This window comes from Cyprinodon tularosa, unplaced genomic scaffold (genome assembly GCF_016077235.1).
Source record: "Cyprinodon tularosa strain WSP-4 unplaced genomic scaffold, ASM1607723v1 ctg430, whole genome shotgun sequence".
In the NCBI taxonomy this organism is placed as follows: Eukaryota; Metazoa; Chordata; class Actinopteri; order Cyprinodontiformes; family Cyprinodontidae; genus Cyprinodon; species Cyprinodon tularosa.
The window spans coordinates 992,222-1,010,299 of record NW_024039153.1 but is presented as its reverse complement, the minus strand read 5'-3'; the positions used below and the strand labels follow the sequence as shown (position 1 = coordinate 1,010,299).

The 18,078-nt window shown below is 38.8% G+C and overlaps 1 protein-coding gene across 1 annotated transcript in view; it reads left to right on the top strand.

The window, feature by feature from the left end:
* The window catches only part of syne1b (spectrin repeat containing, nuclear envelope 1b), a 178,025-nt gene that overhangs the window by 77,629 nt on the left and 82,318 nt on the right, over positions 1 to 18,078 (top strand). The window contains exons 58-74 of the mRNA XM_038299516.1: positions 50 to 186; positions 3,759 to 3,936; positions 4,059 to 4,241; positions 4,334 to 4,477; positions 7,755 to 7,910; positions 9,304 to 9,468; positions 9,556 to 9,728; positions 11,272 to 11,425; positions 11,504 to 11,647; positions 11,888 to 12,052; positions 12,137 to 12,454; positions 12,610 to 12,765; positions 14,579 to 14,749; positions 14,951 to 15,277; positions 15,359 to 15,511; positions 17,558 to 17,725; positions 17,849 to 18,031. Of these exons, the coding sequence (XP_038155444.1) occupies positions 50 to 186; positions 3,759 to 3,936; positions 4,059 to 4,241; positions 4,334 to 4,477; positions 7,755 to 7,910; positions 9,304 to 9,468; positions 9,556 to 9,728; positions 11,272 to 11,425; positions 11,504 to 11,647; positions 11,888 to 12,052; positions 12,137 to 12,454; positions 12,610 to 12,765; positions 14,579 to 14,749; positions 14,951 to 15,277; positions 15,359 to 15,511; positions 17,558 to 17,725; positions 17,849 to 18,031 (3,075 nt within the window). The remainder of the gene's footprint in view (positions 1 to 49; positions 187 to 3,758; positions 3,937 to 4,058; positions 4,242 to 4,333; positions 4,478 to 7,754; positions 7,911 to 9,303; positions 9,469 to 9,555; positions 9,729 to 11,271; positions 11,426 to 11,503; positions 11,648 to 11,887; positions 12,053 to 12,136; positions 12,455 to 12,609; positions 12,766 to 14,578; positions 14,750 to 14,950; positions 15,278 to 15,358; positions 15,512 to 17,557; positions 17,726 to 17,848; positions 18,032 to 18,078) is intronic.

The following is an 18,078-nucleotide window of genomic DNA, read 5'->3' as shown; positions in this document are numbered from 1 at the left end:
AAAATTTACGCTTTTGGCTGTCCTCACTTTCCCATTGTTCCATCTGCAGGATACTTTAGAGGAACTTGTCAAAGCCGAGGCGTTGTCTGATCGTCTGAAGACTCAGCTTAATGATTTGTGCCGTTTCTCCAGAGAAATAACCACCCAGTCTGAGAGAGTGTCTGCTCTGATCAAAGACTATAACAGGTCAGAAAAATCCATATATATCTGGTACAGTAATCTTTAACAAATACAGCTGCAGCAATTAGTCTGCAACAAACTTGTAGTTTGTTTTTAGATCTAATATTTACAAATCTATACTCATTTTCACAGCTAGTTAGATGCTTTTCTGTAGATCTGAAAAAAAAAACTGAACCAAGTGAATGGATGAATGAAAAGGAATTTATTTCAGACAATTTTAGACAATTTTGACAAACAATAAATAAATCAACTTCAAAAAAATATTTCAAACAAATAAACAACTAAATATACACAAAAAGAGACTGGTTAACATCAAACCAAACAAAACTCCAATTTCCAAACAATCTAAATTCACCTGTACATAAATAGAAACCAAACCCTCCACCAAATGACATTGATTTATGTAAATTGTCTGAAAAGGGGTATGAAGAAGTAAAAATTATTTTTTTAATTGCATCTAATGTTATTACAGTTTTTTCTGATTGCTTAAGCACATTTTTTGTAACTATTGGCTATTTTTGCAAAACTCTACACACAAATAAGAAAACCTTTCACCCAATTATCAAAACATTGCAGTTCTCTTGCAAAAGCGAACTCTTCACACCTTTGTAAAAATTGTGTTTTCGTATCAAACAGTAAACACAAGCCATCATCTACTAAGCACACAATGTGCCAACTACACACTGATGGTATGAATACAAAACAAATCTGGCTTTCTCTTTCTCTGTGTACAGATGTCAATTTGAGGTCATACTTTTGTCATAGTGTCATGTAAACATATAAGGTTCCAAATTTCAAGTATTGCTGTTTATTCACACTCATCAAAACCAAGACAAAGTCAGAACACAAAATAGTAATTTCACAAAAAACAAAAAAACAATCAGCCTACATCATGTCGTCTTTCTGGGTCCGGCCACAAAATTTCGTCCACTTCGCATGCGATATCCTCCAGTCCAAGGCACCGGGGAAAATATCTCCTTGAATGCCGTATGCAGGCCTGACATGATGCCTGGTCAATATCTCCACATGCCTCCTCCATTGCCTGTAAAAGGGCTACCTGTTGATGAGGATGACGGTCGTACACTTTCCAGCGCCAGGCAGAGAAGAACTCCTCAATGGGATTTAAGAATGGAGAGTATGGAGGCAGGTTGAGTGCCATGAAGAATGGGTGGTCTGTAAACCAGTTGCGGACCAAAGCAGCCCTATGGAAATTAACATTGTCCCATATGATGACATATTGGGTATGCTCTGGTCTCTGAACAGTGAGCATGTCATGTAAGGTGTCCAGGAATGCAATAATGTGTGCAGAGCTGTATGGGCCTATGGTTGCATGATGGTGAACAACACCATTTTGGCTTATAGCTGCACACATGGTTATGTTATGTATTGGTTATGTCCAATAATGTTTCTGTCACGTCTCCTGGTTTTACTGAGGTTAAAACCAGCTTCATCTACAAAAAGTAGCTCATGTTCCATGGCATCTGCTTCTAGTTCCATCACTCTCTGGACAAGACAAAACAAATGCATCACATCAGGCCCATGCACAGCACTACAGTATGCACTTCCAAATTCAGAACCATTGACACTATAGCTTACCTGCACATAGTCATATCACAGTTGCTTTACATGTTCTGTGTTTCTCTCCAAAGGAACTCTGTAAATTTGTTTCATTCTTATTCTGTGGCGTGCAAGTACACGACTTCATGAAGAAATGCTTATTGCCTATTTTGAAAGATGGTGTCATTATCAATTATTATTATTTATAGTGCTTAGGCTGATTGCAAAGTGAACTAATTATCTAAAACAGTTTTCACATGTGAAAGTGTGCCAGACAGTTGGCAAAATAGTGTTAATGATAGCCATACATGTGTATGATTTTATTAGGAGTGTGTTGGAAATTTGGTAATAGAGTGTTGTGCAGTGAATTGTGCCTACAGTTTTGCAAAATGTGTGTTACAAAATTGCAAACTGAGTGCAATGCAGTGTTTGTGCTTTTAGTTTTGCAAACTCAGCGAGTGGTTTTGCTATACGTATTAATAGTTTTAGAAATTGTGCTACAAGAATCACGATTAGCGCTTAAGCATTCAGAAAAAACTGTAATCAAATTGCATTTAAATTAAAGTAATATTCCTGTTAAACTTCTATGTTTTTAGCTAGAGAGCTTTTGTTTTGAAAGAAAGCTGTTGGAAATCTCATCCAAATTGTGTTAAACAACAAAGACTTAAAAAAGGATGCATTGGTCAAATGAGGAAAAATCAACATACTAACAATAGTAAACATGGTAGTGGTAATATTTAGCTTTTCTGAAATAGGACTGAGATAATAGAGCTGTATTGTAACATAAAACATGTCAGAGGCGTACAGTACCTTCCAGAACAAAAACACCAGAATCAAACAGTCACATAGGATTTTTTTCAGATCAAAGTTGAATAAAATGTTTTAGAGTAACCCTGTTTAAGTCCAGACTTAAACCCAATCGTAAGTCTCTCCTAAAACTTACGGAAGAGGATTAAGGCCACTGGAAAAAATTAAAAAAGTTAACTAATTTTTACATTTTATTTCAGTTTAATATGGGAAAAAAGTCAGAATTCTAAGATTAAAGTCAGAATTCTGAGATTAAAGTCAGAATCCTGAGAAAAAAAGTCAGAATTCTGAGATTAAAGTCAGAATTCTGAGAAAAAAGTCAGAATTTTGAGAAAAAAAGTCAGAATTCTGAGATTAAAGTCAAAATTCTGCGATTAAAGTCAGAATTCTGAGATTAAAGTCAAAATTCTGCGATTAAAGTCAGAATTCTGAGATTAAAGTCAAAATTCTGCGATTAAAGTCAGAATTCTGAGATTAAAGTCAGAATTTTGAGAAAAAAAAGTCAGAATTCTGAGAAAAAAGTCAGAATTCTGAGATTAAAGTCAGAATTCTGAGAAAAAAGTCAGAATTCTGAGATTAAAGTCAGAATTCTTAGATTAAAGTCAGAATTTTGAGAAAAAAAAGTCAGAATTCTGAGAAAAAGTCAGAATTCTGAGAAAAAAGTCAGAATTCTGAGATTAAAGTCAGAATTCTGAGAAAATATTCAGAATTCTAAGAAAAAAGTCAGAATTCCGAGATTAAAGTCAGAATTTTGAGAGAAAAAGTCAGAATTCTGAGATTAAAGTCAGAATTCTGAGATTAAAGTCAGAATTTTGAGAAAAAAAAAGTCAGAATTCTGAGATTAAAGTCAGAATTCTGAGAAAAAAGTCAGAATTCTGAGATTAAAGTCAGAATTCTGAGAAAAAAGTCAGAATTCTGAGATTAAAGTCAGAATTCTGAGAAAAAAGTCAGAATTCTGAGAAAAAAGTCAGAATTCTGAGATTAAAGTCAGAATTCTGAGAAAAAAGTCAGAATTCTGAGATTTAAGTCAGAATTTTGAGAAAAAAGTCAGAATTCTAACTTTTTTCACATGTTAAACTGAAATATCATTTAGAAAACAGTTCCAGTGGCCCTAATCCTCTGCCGTAAAAACTTAGTTTTCTGATTTAAATTAACCTCTGTCTGATCCTCTGCTAAATTATATAAAAAAAAATCTATTTCTGCTATTTTTCCAGTTTGTGTCTTCAAGCCACCAGAGATTGTCAGAGTAAAGAAAAGGTGCTGGATCAAGGCTTCCGCTCTTCTTTCAGGGAATTTCAGCAATGGTTGGTTAATGCTAAGATCAATACCGCCAAATGTTTTGACGCACCTCAAAATCTCAGCGAAGCCTCGTCTAGTTTCCAGAAGATTCAGGTTGGTGACATTGTTTTTTTTTAACAAAACTCAGACACTGATCCCCATTACCATAGTAAAGCTTACATTTTTTACTCAACCGGGTTTAAGTTATAACCTTACATCTTGTCTTGCCCTCGTAGGAGTTTCTTAATGACAAAGAACAGGGTCAGTCCAAGCTGAATGCTGTGTTTGTAAATGGAGAGCTTGTCTGTAGCATCGCAGCTAAAGACAAAGCCGATGCAGTTCGGGGGAAAATGAACACGGCCCGAGAAGACTGGAAACACATCATGACCAGTCTGCACAACAGAGAGACAAGTTTGCTGGTAAGCATTTAAACATTTGAGGACTGCCTTTCATTTTATTCTAAGCTTCTATTCCTGAGTTTAACACTGAGCTTCTGTATTTGCTGTTTCAGAACCTGATTTTGCAGATGAAGGATTTTGAGGCAAGTGCAGAGCCTCTTCAGGACAGTTTGAATGCCACAGAGCTGGCTGTACAGGAGAGTAGCACACGACTTTATGATCTCACGGCAAAAAAGCAGGAGCTTCATAAACTGCAGGTATTAATGTCCAAAATCAAGCAGACTTGAACCACCATCTTAAAGCAGACATCTTTGAGTGCATTCATCCAATGCTGGAACATTACTGCTACTTTCATTTGCAGAACAATCATCATTCCAGCTCAGGCAGAATATTTAGCAATTTTTCAATTTCAATTTCTTATTAGAGAGACATTTTGTTAGTTCTTACTCAAATATATGTTTAAAACGATTTTTTAGTCCCTTTACAACAAAAACATCTTTTGATGAGCAGACTGACTCCTCAGTAGTTCAGCACCAATGCATCTATAAGCCTGTAAACTGTTTTCCCCAAATTTAATTTGGGTCGGAATTTTCCCGTACTTTTTCTGCAGATGTGTGTGTTTGTTAAATGGATCCAACCTGAAAATAATTGAAGCGTTTTAATAATAATTTTTGGGGATTTTTATGGATACTCAGAAGCAACCGGTGATCTGTCAGATCAGCATATCCATAGTCAATACCCATGCGCAAGACATCAGATTTGCGTCTATCCCTTTAGCTTTGTTCAAAAAATACACTTTAAACTACCTCAATGGGCGTGTATCCCTTTAGTCATGTCCCAAAAAAAACTATTTAAAGTCAGATCACCATACGCTTCAAAAAACACAAAAAAGTAAAATAGTTTTTTGAACAAGAAAAGCGAGAAGGAGCAGAGGAGTGCTGCAGTTCTAAGTTGTGGTCACAGGTGGCAGTGACATTAGAACACTCCATAATGCCTCTTTAAAAGCTATAAATAAGAAATGTATATCGACTCTCTGCATCAACTGAATATTGACCTGTCTTTAAAGAAGATGGCTACAAATTAAACTCCTCCTGGCCAGTAGGTGATGCACTCGTGCATTCTCACTCTCATTCCCACCTTTAACTGCATTGTTTGCTATTGGTTGCCAGGTCACGCAACCATTTAACTTACCTGTCCAGAAGGAAAATGGCAACATTTCTTCTGAGCCCTTTTGCATCCTTAAATTGGCACTAACGCCATTAAATGTCATGAACCGAGGACAGAATGGACCCAGTATTCAGGAGAGACAGTCAGTAGGAAAGATCAAAACGTTTATTAAATAAAAAAACAAAACAAAAGCGGAGCTGTGGCTCGCGGACATTGCAGGCGGGGGGGCGGGGCACCGCCCAATCTCAGACACTCTGGTTTAACAGTCCAGACCAAGAATGCAGTCCCAGTGGTCATGCTGGAAGCTGATCCTGGTCAGGGATCCAGAACAGACAGGAACAGGCAGGATCCAGATCAGGCAGGAACAGAAACAGGTGACAGGATCCAGACTTCCAGGCATCCACAGGCTCCCAGGAGGGTTTAGAGTCTGACGGGGACCAGAAGCATGACCAGGTGGTCACGCACAGGAGCAGACAGGATCAGGTGCAGATGAGCAGGCCCAGTGGAAGAGGGTAGCCGAGACAGGACGTGGAACCGGAACTTGATGCAGGACTTTAAACTGGTCTCCTCCCTGGAGCCAGGCTTACTGAGATAAAAACTGAACCTCCCCACATAATGAGCCAAAAACCCAGAGGACTCCGTGGGGGAGGAACAGTGGACGATCAGGAGACGAGACAAACACAAAAACCCTCTTTGCACTGGCTGCCAGGATCCAGGACATGAACCATGAACTAAAACTGAACAGACAGACTAACAGAAAGACAAGTAATGATCTGGCACTGAATGCTCAGGCTGAACTGAATATAAACCAGAGGAAACAGGTGAGAGGAATAAATTATAATTGAGGCAGAGAGGGAAAAACGACAGGTGAGAGGAATTACTAATTAAGGGAGAGCAAACAGGCCAGATCATGACATTAAAAGCTTCATCCTTGCTTTGCTTCTTTTTTTGTCCTCTATAATCTGATAAATGTGGTGCTTAGAAGGATTCCTATTGGTGCAGAATCCTTTCGCATCGATGGCATATTAACCAGATGTAACTATTGATGTATTTTGCCCCCATCAAAATATATAAAATAATTATTTCTATACTTTTTTCTGTAAAATTTTTAATTTTATTCTGCAACACTATAGACGGTGTATGGGTGTATTATTTTAAAATAATAATTTTAATGATAAAAGTTATAGCTATGAGATGAAATAAGATGAAATAATATCCTCAATAACAGCCCTTCATCACTTAACAGGTGCAAAGGCTATAAAATTATGTCACAATCAATTAAATCCTTTATAAGAGGCATTACTGATTTTTTGTGTGTTGGTTTTTTTACATTACAAAAATAGAAGTGTGACACCTCACTAAATCTTTTTTTTTAGAAAAATCTGTATTAGCTTATTATAAAGAGAAAATGTCGCATATTACTGTAGATAACGTGTTAGATTTTTGAATAATTTCTTTATTCTAACTGCAGGAGCTTTAGGCAGCCTTTCCGTCATTAAGAATCATCATTATGATGGAGGCTCAGTTGCTTCATCTCCAAGGTTAAAAAATGGAAAATTGAAAACAGAATACACATTTAAAATTAATCCACATCTTATCTTAGAATCTGATGAGTATTTATTTAGTAATGCTAACCATGCTTATCATGCTAAAATCTATCAACATGACCATAACTATGAGATTTTGGAAGGATTGATAGCTTTGCTGATTACGTATGTTCTATGGCAGACAGAATTGGGGATCTTCCGATATCTAAAACAGGTAGTTTTTCTGTAATACAGCTGTGAGCGTCCTGCTGTTTACCAAAGTTACACTCTGTTTTAAAGTAGCAGTTTAAATGAACAGATGAAATGCATTGGTGGAATAGAGTACATTTTAAGTAGCTTCCTATGCCTTCTGTCCTTCCCCTGACTTAATTTATAAACCTCACACTGATAATGAGAATAGCTGAGTATCCTTCTCTCAGTAATGACTTCCACACTAGTGAGTATTAGTTTTAGAGCTTTGGTATGGCGCATTCAATGTTTGGAAATAGAAAGTATTTTGAGTTTCAGACTAACAAATCATTGATTAAGGGTTTGTCAAGCATGAAAGCAGCTAAATCCTGTCACCCATTGAGTTTCTGGTACATCCCTTAGGTTAAGTCTTTGTTCAGATTGCACCTCGATGTGCCTTTGCTAACTGCCAACATGCTTCGTTTGTCTTTGGTTCTCTTTGTAGAGCAACAGCTTATATCAGCTTTTCTGATTGTTTTTTCTCATTTACTTTTCCATCTGCTCTCATCTCTAACATCCCGCTCTTCACCTTTCGTACAAACCTGTGTGTCAGCTTGCATGCCTCTGTGATAACCTGCTTGTGCTCTTTCAGTCTGTGCTTGAGGAGTTAGCTTCTCACAAGGTTCAGCTGAACAAGCTGAAGGAGAAGGCACAACTATTGTGGGATGAACACTCGGCCGGGAAGGGCTTTGTGCACCGTGTCTCGCAGCTATCCGCTCAGTGCCTAGCTTTAACCAACCTCACCAAGGTAAAGTAATGCCTGTGAGACTGACTGTGCACTAGGGACGCTCCTTTATCTTATCCTTTATTATCATCTATCTTATCAAGCTCATGAATTTTAAAAACAAAAATTCCAGTTTATATTTGAAAACCTCCCAAACTGTTGGTTTGATTTGAGCACCCTAAGATATGACTTTATAAAAAAATATATTTTTATATCCAGTTTCCATTTACTTTTAAATAGTAAGATTCATAGGCCGTTTCTCAATTCACCAGAACGGACTGGTGAAGAACGGACTTGACGAGAACGCGAGAACGAGAACGCGAGTACGTACTCGCGTTCTCGTCAAGTCCGTTCTTGGCGAGAACGCAGGAAGATCGGACTTGACGAGAACGCGAGCACGCAAGCACGTATGTGTATTGGAACAGAAGCGTACTCGTGACGTCATCACATGCAACGTTCTTTAGCATTTCTTTAACAGTCAAAACTATTTATTCCCTACACAAAACATTTTGAAAACAATATTTTTAATTTCTAAAGCTTAAAAAACATTAAAAAAAATTACCGCAGTCAGATAAACACAAAACAAATGGACGTTTGGCCAAATTAAAGCAAAAAACCGCCATCAGAATGAGCGGTAGTTCACACATAACTAGACCGAGAGAAGTGCACTACAGACGGGGTAACATTAGCCCTGGCTGCGGTTACCCTCGGAGGTCTGCTGGTCACTCTGGTGCGCTCAATGTCGGTCTTTTTTTTTTTTATTTCGCACTAACTCTGTAAACAGGCCACACAGGGAGGCTTAAATGTATAATGTTATTGCCTCAAACGATTTCAAAACGTACTTTTGAAGAACAACAGCAGCAGAAAAGGGAATGTTTAACTTACCACTGTGAGAGCTGTCTCGAATCAAGCTGCGGCCGCGGGGCATTCTGGGGAAGCGGTCAGTCTGAAGAACGCACAAGTCTGCTCTGATGCATGCTCGATAAAGAGGGCGGGGCGAGAACAACATCCGGGGATTTGGTGCGTTCTCGATCTGGCGTTCTCGAGAATTGGAACGGTACTCGGGCTGAGGCTGATGACGTGTCACGAGTACACGAGCACACGAGAACGCTCAAGAATGCATACTGAGAAACGGCCATAATCACTGGTGCACCCAAGAAGTCTATTTCAAAATCTATATTTATGTGAAAAGCAGTGTTTGCACGTTAACAGCAGCAGTAGCATGGAGCCATTTAGTTGCACAATTTGGGGGAAAAAATATTGTGACAAACTCATACCCAGTCCTGCCAGATTTTAAACATGGGTGTATGCATTTTGTTGATGCAACTTACATTTTCTAACTTCGTTGAATTGATATCTTTAACCTATAACGGTTAATAACCTGATGTTTAATGGTTTCATGTTTATGGATGTGCAGGAAAAGGCCTCCCGCATTGATCGGATCGTTACAGAGCACCAGCTTTTCTCCCAAGGGTTAGAGGAGCTGCAGAACTGGGTGGCTGACACCAGCCATATGCTGCAGACTTACAGCGCTCCGACGGCTGACAAAAATGTACTAGATAGCAGAATGATCAAGCTGGAGGTAGAGAAACAATATTCTCTATTAATTGAAGCCAGCCAATGCATGTGAAATATTGTATGGTGATAAATGTGTTTGGTTTCGCATCAGGCTTTGCTGACTGCTCGCCAGGAGAAGGAGATCCAGCTGAAGATGCTGATCACAAGAGGAGAGTCAGTGCAGAGAAACACCTCAGCTGAAGGAGTGCCACTAATCCAAAAACAAATACAGGAGCTTAAAGACTCCTGGGATGCTCTGCTTTCTGCCGCAATTCTTTGCAAAAGGTGTATCTGTTTTGTCATTTTTTTGTTTGTTTTTGCACTCATTATGAACAAATGAGCAATGATGATGCTTTGTATCTCAGAAAATATCTCTAGCGTCAACCCATCATTTATATGTTTGCATGGCAAACACAACGGCGCTCAGCTTAGGTTTGGGTGGGATTCTGTATGCGATCCAGTGCAGAGAGGAATTTAGAGCCCCCTAAATTAAAGAATCAAAAACTTCATAAACGCATGGCATAGCATAGGTGTCGTGATTTATTTAAGGTTCTGACCCAAAATGCAGGGAACAACTCAGAGAGCAAGGCAATGGTTTAAACAGGTTTATTGTGGTAAGGGTTGAGAGGGGTTGGATCTGGTACTCAGAGGGCTGGTGAACAGGAACTGGAAGGGAAGAGGGAAGTTCACAGAGGTGAGTTCAGGATCCATGGGAATTTTGAACAATGACTTGGAGAGACAGAGAAAACGGGACTCACGTTAGTGGAGAAAACTTTCTTCCCGCCATCCAGTCTGTGTGGGCTGACCTAGTAAAGACGGGACTTGTTTGAGAGCGGACAGGCAGACCTTCGTTGGACCCAGAGGAGTATGAGAGGACTGTCACTCGGAAATCCAGGAGAACTTGAACGGAACTAGTGGAGGGTGATCCCCTGCTCAGTGTGAGACTCAAACAATCCTTCCAGGGGAAGAAGGCCAAAAATCCAGCTTGCAGGATGACTTCCTGCCGAAAAGAAAAGACAAAATCAAGGTTAGGCTCAGTGAAACAAAGACTCAGTTAGGACTCAGTTAGAATTTAGATAAACTCAGCTTGGCTAGAGTACCTAAAACTGGCAAACACTCTGGTGTCAAGGCAGTGACAGTTCACTGCTTAAGTACTCCTCCAGATAATGATCCAACGGGATGCAGGTGTGCAGGGAGGACCAACAAGGACAGGGCACCTCCTGGTGGTGGAGGGAGAGACAAACACAGAACAACAGACCACACAAACTGGATTCTTGGCAATAGGAGAGCTAGCAGCTATGGGTTACACTCAGCTGTAAACTTACACCTCAAGAATAAAGGACATACCTTTGAAGACCAACATTTTCAGATTTCCGACAGAGAGGACAGATGGTTTGAAAGAGGCATCAATAATTCCATCTTTATAAAAAAAAAAGAGAAAGACATCACTGTATAGAGGGGGAGGATTGCAATTTCAGCTTCCAAGCACTCCAACTCATTCCCAAAAAGTTACCTCAGCACCTCTATTATCATTTGAAAGACCAATCACATAGCCCATACACAGGAAAAGTTTTTAACGATCCAGAGAACAAGGGGTTACTTGAATTATGTGCAGGAGGATGAACCTCCATGCTGCTTAAATACATTGGCTCTTCAACTAGTAATTGCTCTGGTGCAACAGGTGTCGAAATGTCTTCAGCGAAATGTTTGGTTGCCTTCCAATTTAAGCCTGTTTGTGATTCTATACTAAAAGTATATCCTATTCAACAAGGCAGAAATACTGAACATCATGTAGCTAACCTACTATTTCTATGTCTACCATCAACAGTCAGCTGGAAGGTTCGCTGTCTCAGTGGACAAGTTACCAAGAGGACGTGCGTCAGTTTCTGGCTTGGATTGAGCAGGTGGAGGAAAGCCTTGAGGTCACCGATAAGCTGTGTCCAGAGATGAGAGACAAAACGGCTAATCTGAGCAAAGCAAAGGTACTGCAGCCTCCTCTCTCATGTGGACGTTTTTTTAAATTCATATAAATTCATGATTAAATTTCCTTTTGCGTTTAGCTGCTTTATGAGGAGGTGCTCAGCCACAACAGTCTCCTGGAAACCATTACTGCAAAGAGCGCTAGAATCACTGAAAACTATGTTACTCAGCTGGAGCTGCAAGAACTTCAGGAGCGGTATAAAACCGCCAAAGACAACGCTATGGTAACAATAACAATGTCATCTCTATTCCAGAAAACTAACAACACTTCCAATAAGTGTGCAATATTTTTAAAATGCGTTTACAGAATAAGCATGATGGCATTCTATAATAAATTGTTATTTTTTTATGGATTCAAACTGTAATATTTGTTTTTTATTGAATGTGACAAACTCAATCAGGAAATATGAATGTAAACCATTAACTCTAAATGTGAGTCAATAAATCACTGTGCTGTTCCTTAGAGGGCAGTTGGCAAAGCAGAGGAATTGGTGAAAGCTCATCAAGAGTATCAGTGGGACCTTCGTTCCTTTGAGGAGTGGCTGAAGCAAGAAGAAGAGAAGCTCAGCTGCTACACCCAGCTGGAAGGAGATGTTGATATGCTGGAGGAAACACTCCAAAAGCTGCAGGTGTGAAATTAACCCCCCTTGATATTATCCTGTTTGTGTTACTAGTAATTATGACGGAAGTCAACATGAAATATTTAATCGTAGGAACTGCAGCTGCACTGCACCGAAGGCCAGGCTTTGCTGAACACCTTGTTGCTGAGTCGTGAACTTGTGGTCCCCTGGGGTCTCCCTCAGATCGAGGACCGAGCCCTTGAGACCCTCCAGCAGGAGTGGAGGCTCTATCAGGCTCAGCTGGCTGACACCCGTGCTCAGCTGAACAGCGCTCTGGCCAAACTTCGACAGATGGAGCAGAAGTTCCAGCGTCTTGACAGTTGGCTGAAAGGCATGGAAACCAAAGCTCAGCTGCGTTCTAACCGGCGGTCTGACCGCGCCACGAAGAGCGCTCAGTTACAGATGGTGAAGGTTGGTAGCCGCATGAAAAACTTGTAAAACTTATATATTAAAGGATGGTCCAGTTTTACTTTTCTTGATTAACAAACTGGTTGACTCTAAAATTGTCAAATATGTTTAAGGATTTAAGCAACTCTGAGCAGTAATATTATCCTGTCTTTCATTAGAGCTGGCAGGAAGAGGTGCTTGTTTATCAGGAGGAAATGGAGGGCCTTACGCTTTTGGCTCAGCAAGTTCTGGATGAAACCCATATAAGCAGCCGGATCAGTAGCAGAGCCACCCAGATCACAGCCCGCTACCACGCCCTGCTACTGCAATTATTGGTAAGGTCAAACTCAATCTAAAATCTTCTTTATTTAATCTATTTTATCAAATACAATCATATGGGTTTACATAGATAAAAAACTTTTAACCAATATGCCTGCATCTTTTGATTAACTTGACTCAAGGGCGTAGGTTTGATTTCAACTTTGGTAGGGACACTATTCTTCAGTTTCATTGGTCCTTTGCAAAAATATGCATGCTCTTTTTTATGCTTAATGTGAGCTTCAGGGCTCATTTTGTTTAAAGAGAACAGCAGCATTTCTTGCTACATTAATACAAATCTTATAAGCACTACATGCACTAGATGCTGTTTATCAATATTTAAAGCATCACTGGTTCTGAAGAATGTAGAATTAGGACTTTTTCCACTTTGAAAAGGATTGCATTCAAATTTACCTGCTACTAAGACAGTGTCTGTTTAACCAAATATAGTCTATAATATGTGGATTTATCCTGTGTTTTCTTCTGAAGATAGAGAATTGAGCAGAGGTAAAACCCCACTCTTATTTTTTTTTATCTAATATGCTCTCTCTGGATCATGCAAAATAATACATTCAAGGGACGGCAAAGAAATGTATTGTATTTACATGTGCACTGGAACTATAAGAGGAACTGACACTGAGCATTTAAAGTATTAATATTAGAAGTTGTACATCTGGGCTGTAGTTACTCTGTGTAGCTAATTTCATGTATTTTATCTATGGCTGAAACAATCATATTAACAAATTATTTAAATAATCGTGAACTATGTAATTGATTATTCGTAAACTGGAGTATAGGGCCACTAAAATGTGCCTTTAGCCGACAGAGCGACCCACTTAGAGCAGGAATTATACCAAAATTGTAAAAAATATGTAAACATTTTGCATTTAAGAAGTAAAAAAAAATAGTTTTTGTCTGTCAATATTCTCCATCCAGAACTCCACCAAAGGAAACGTTTAAACGTTTCTGTTTCACCTGGTTTCATTTCATAAAAGATCTTCTTTGAGGAGCCTTTGGCTATCTGATTAAAAGATAAAATAAAAGAAATCCTAACGTTGTTAACTTACATTCCTCAAGTTCCACAAATCAAAAAACTCTCTCCTGCTTTACAGAACTCCAGTCAGAAGCTTTCGCCTGTTTTAGCGTAGATAATACGTTTTTTAATTCGGACTAGTTTCGTAGCCCAATATTAATTTATTTTAGCGTCTTTTTTTTTCGTGCTCCAAGCACGCGCACATACAGACTAGAAAACACGCAATCAAAAAGAGAGAAGGCGGAACTTAAGGCAGAATAACCAGAGAGTTAAACCGCGCAGCACAGTTGATGCGCTGCTATTCTGAAAGGGACAGGAAAGAGCAGGCAGCTGCAGCTACCAGGCAGAGAAGCTGCGAGAGGAAAAGAAGCGGCTGCTGTATAGTAAATTATTAACATGTTGCTCACATCCAATTATTGGTAGGGACAAATGAGTCCGTCCAAAATTTTGGTAGGGACATGTCCCTATGGTCCCTATGCAAACCTACGCCCATGACTTGACTGTAGAGATCTTTGAGATGATGTGTCGTTAATTGGCATTATTTAAGTAAATTAAACTGAGTTTAAATTTAATTGAATTGAACCACATTCTCTGTATTTCTTGAAATTGTTATCTAAGATAAAATCAGAAATACATTTTAAACTTTCACTTTCAGTATTTTTTATTTGGCTATTATATTACAAAGTTAGGGATAATGATTAACTTCTGTATATTAAATATATTTGTTATGCATCAGAACGATGTGTTTCAGTGTTAATTTCCTCTGTAATCTTATTTTTTCTTTTTTTATAATACAGGAAACAATCAAACAGCTCCAGGAGGAGATGACTTCAATCGAAGAATCACAGTGTGTCTTCACCACCTTCACAGAGTGGCTCAGCGCAGCTCAGAATAACTTCAGCACGGTGGCCATTAGCATTGACGTAGTAGATCGTTTTGCTTTAGAGAGAAAAATGAAGAAACTTGAGGTGAATTTTTAATAATTTCAGTGTCATTTTGTTTTTATTTTTTTGTCTAAACTAACAAACTTTAGAGTATTAAACCATAAGAGGTACTAGATAAAGGCTTTCACATACAGCCTGCGTGCATACTGTGAGGTTTTTAGAAGTCTGCACAAGTATGGAGGCCTTTGGATGCTTAACATTAATTGACATTTTGTGTGATTTTAGACTCTGCAGGGTGACATGGAGCAGGGTCACACCTACCTAAAGGCAATGAGGGAAAAGGCAGAAAAGGCGATGACCTTCCTTGAAGAGCCTGAGGCAGACCAGCTGAGGGAGGAGGTGGACATCCAACTTTTTCAGCTTGAGGAATTAACCACTTCTCTACGCACAGAACACAGCTCCCTGGAGAAATATATCTCACTCTCCAAAGACTTTATGGATAAATATAAAACACAAGCCCAGTGGGTGAAGGAGACAAAGAACTTTTTAGCAGCAAGTTTAGAACCAAAAACTGAACTCTACCAGAAAAAAGCTCAGTTGGCAAAATATAAGGTGAGTAATAATATTGTAACATTGATACAAATCATATTGAAAGAACTGACCCGGTATTTAACTTTCCTTTCTTTTACACAGACTATTCAGCAGACTGTTGAATCCCACGAACCAGCTGTGAAATGTGTCATTGAGAAAGGAGAGGCTTTACTCAATTCCTTTAACGACCCCAAGATCGGCGAAAACATGAAAAAGTTACAGACCGACTATCAAGACCTTTGTTTGGCAGCTAAGGTATGCAAGTTCTGTCTTTAATAGTCCTTATTTTAAAGTAAGGGCCTGAAATTAATCAATTAATGTTGTTGATTAGTTTTATTTTGGAAGCCTTAGAACCCTAAACTACGGTGGCCCTGAAGTGCAAACTGCAACTACAAATCTAAAAGCGCAACTACATTAAGGAAATCGCAACTACATAAAGCAAAGCGCAACTACATTAAGGAAAACACAATTACATTAACCTACCGGAAAAGGTAGGTACCAGTGGGAAACATGACACATCGCTGATTGGACGACGGCGCCGTTTGACCCTTGAACCAGAAGTCATTCTGCCTGCTGCGGCTTTTGAAAACATGGATATTGTCGGCGCCCAAAACATAGCTGCCGTTATCCAGGAATATTTTGAATCAGGACATACGTACGAGGTGATACTGGATATGCTCAAGACTAATTACCAAATTTCCGTTAGTTTGCGTACACTGAAGACACACTTAAAAGAAGCTGGACTGTTCAGACGACGCAACTTCCGGTTCAAGGGTCAAACTGCGCCGTCATCCAATCAGCGATGTCTCATGTTTCCCACTGGTACCTACCTTTTCCGGTAGGTTAATGTAATTGCGATTTCCTTAATGTAGTTGTGCTTTTAGATTTGTAGTTGCAGTTTGCACTTCAGGGCCACCGTACTAAACACTATATATACCATTGAAATATAATAGTTAATACATTGTTTTTCTAGTTTTAAATGGTTCTTTAATGGAAAAGTTGAATTTATTAACAAGAATTTGAAGCACAAACGTAAATTAATGGTGGGACTCTATATTTTCTTAGGCTTAAGTTTGCAGAAAGTTTCCCTTCTATTTGGTTTAATGTTCCTTAGTGCTTTTTGTCGGTATCAACAAGATGTCTGGCAGAAATATTGTAGACTCTAGAGCTCCTTTCAATTGTTGCATTTACTGTTAATACTTCAGGTTTTCAGCAGACAGATTTAAATTATCTAAATATTCCAAAAGTTGAAGTTTGGCTTTATTACAGATGATTAATGTTGATTCTTTTAAACACTAGATTTCATGTATTTTGGGATCCCTGTCCATTTAGATTAAATTGTCCTTATATATACTTTAATGAAATGAAAGGATTTTGTTCTAATCCTCCATCTTTCATTATTTCACTCACTTTGAACTGTGGACTAATGTCTCTGGCAACAAAACAGATATCTAGCACTATACTGCCACCACCATGCTTTACATGGTGTCATTCTAAATTATAGTGTGGTTCCGCTGCAACTTGCTAAGAAACATTTATCCATGCTTTACTGGAGCTGTTTGATTGTATTTGTGTAAATTAGACAAAATCTCAATTAGATTAAAATTATTCTTGTTTTCAAAATAAATGAGTGCAGTCATATCATTATTCCAGCCTGAGAAACAGGGCCGTTCAGATGCATCATTAAAGAGCTGATTTCTCAAAATTGAGACAGAGGTGGAACAAAAATAAAGGAGCATATTTTAACAAAAGGCAACTTACAAAAAAAAAAGACCAAGCGAAAAAAAAAAGTAAAATGCGAACCAAAGATCATGAAATGTTTTAAATCCAAAAACAAAGCAGGAACATACGTAAAAGGAGGTGAGAGCTCTATACTAGATCAAGATGGATCAGAGTAACCAGCTCTGCAGGGACTAAACATTTTAACAGGAATAAACACTGATGAGAGCTAATGGATGGAACAGGAAAGAGAAGATATTGATGAGAAGAGTTAAAGCAGGTGAGAGGGCAGTCAGAAGCAGAGGGAATCAAAGAGAATAAATGGCATTAAAAAGCAAACATGTGAGAAAGCTAGGAGCTGTAAATAGAGGATGGCTGGAAACAAGGCAAACTCAAAACTAACAGGATACTTCAAAAAAAGGAGCTAAAGAGATTTGATCATCCAAAACAAAGCAGGAAGCTACTAACATAAACCAAAGGCAAACAATCTTAACAAAACAAGCATAACGAACAAACTCCAACACATATCAATGCTCATTTAGTTGAATAAAAAATGAAAGCTCTGGTTCGTCTTTGTTGCAGACGCATGTGCAGAGCCTGATGGAATGGGTCAAAGAACATGAAGATTACAACAGCGAGCTGCAGGAAGCTGAGAAATGGTTGTTGCAGATGTCCAGCAGGCTGGTGACCTCAGACTCGATGCAAACCGGAAACATGGAGATGGCTACCCAACAACTGGCCCGGCATAAGGTGATCGACTCTAAAATCACAAACAGTTTTTATAGATCTAATGCTATTAGCACCGTTACCTGGAATTACTTATCAGATGCTTTTCTATAAATTGATCTCTTCCATTTGTGTCAACGTTTTAAGGCCATAATGGAGGAAATTTCTAGTTTTGAGGAGCGTCTGACCAGCTTGAAGCAGAAAGGAGAAGATCTGATTGCTGGCTGTACAGATCAAGCTCAAGTTCAAGCTAAGATTAGTCAACAAGTGCAGGCCCACCTACAGGGGACAACAGACAGCTACTCTGCCATATGCAGCACCGCCCAGCGTGTAGGTCACAGAGAAACTCAACTATTCATATTTGCACTAGAAAAAAG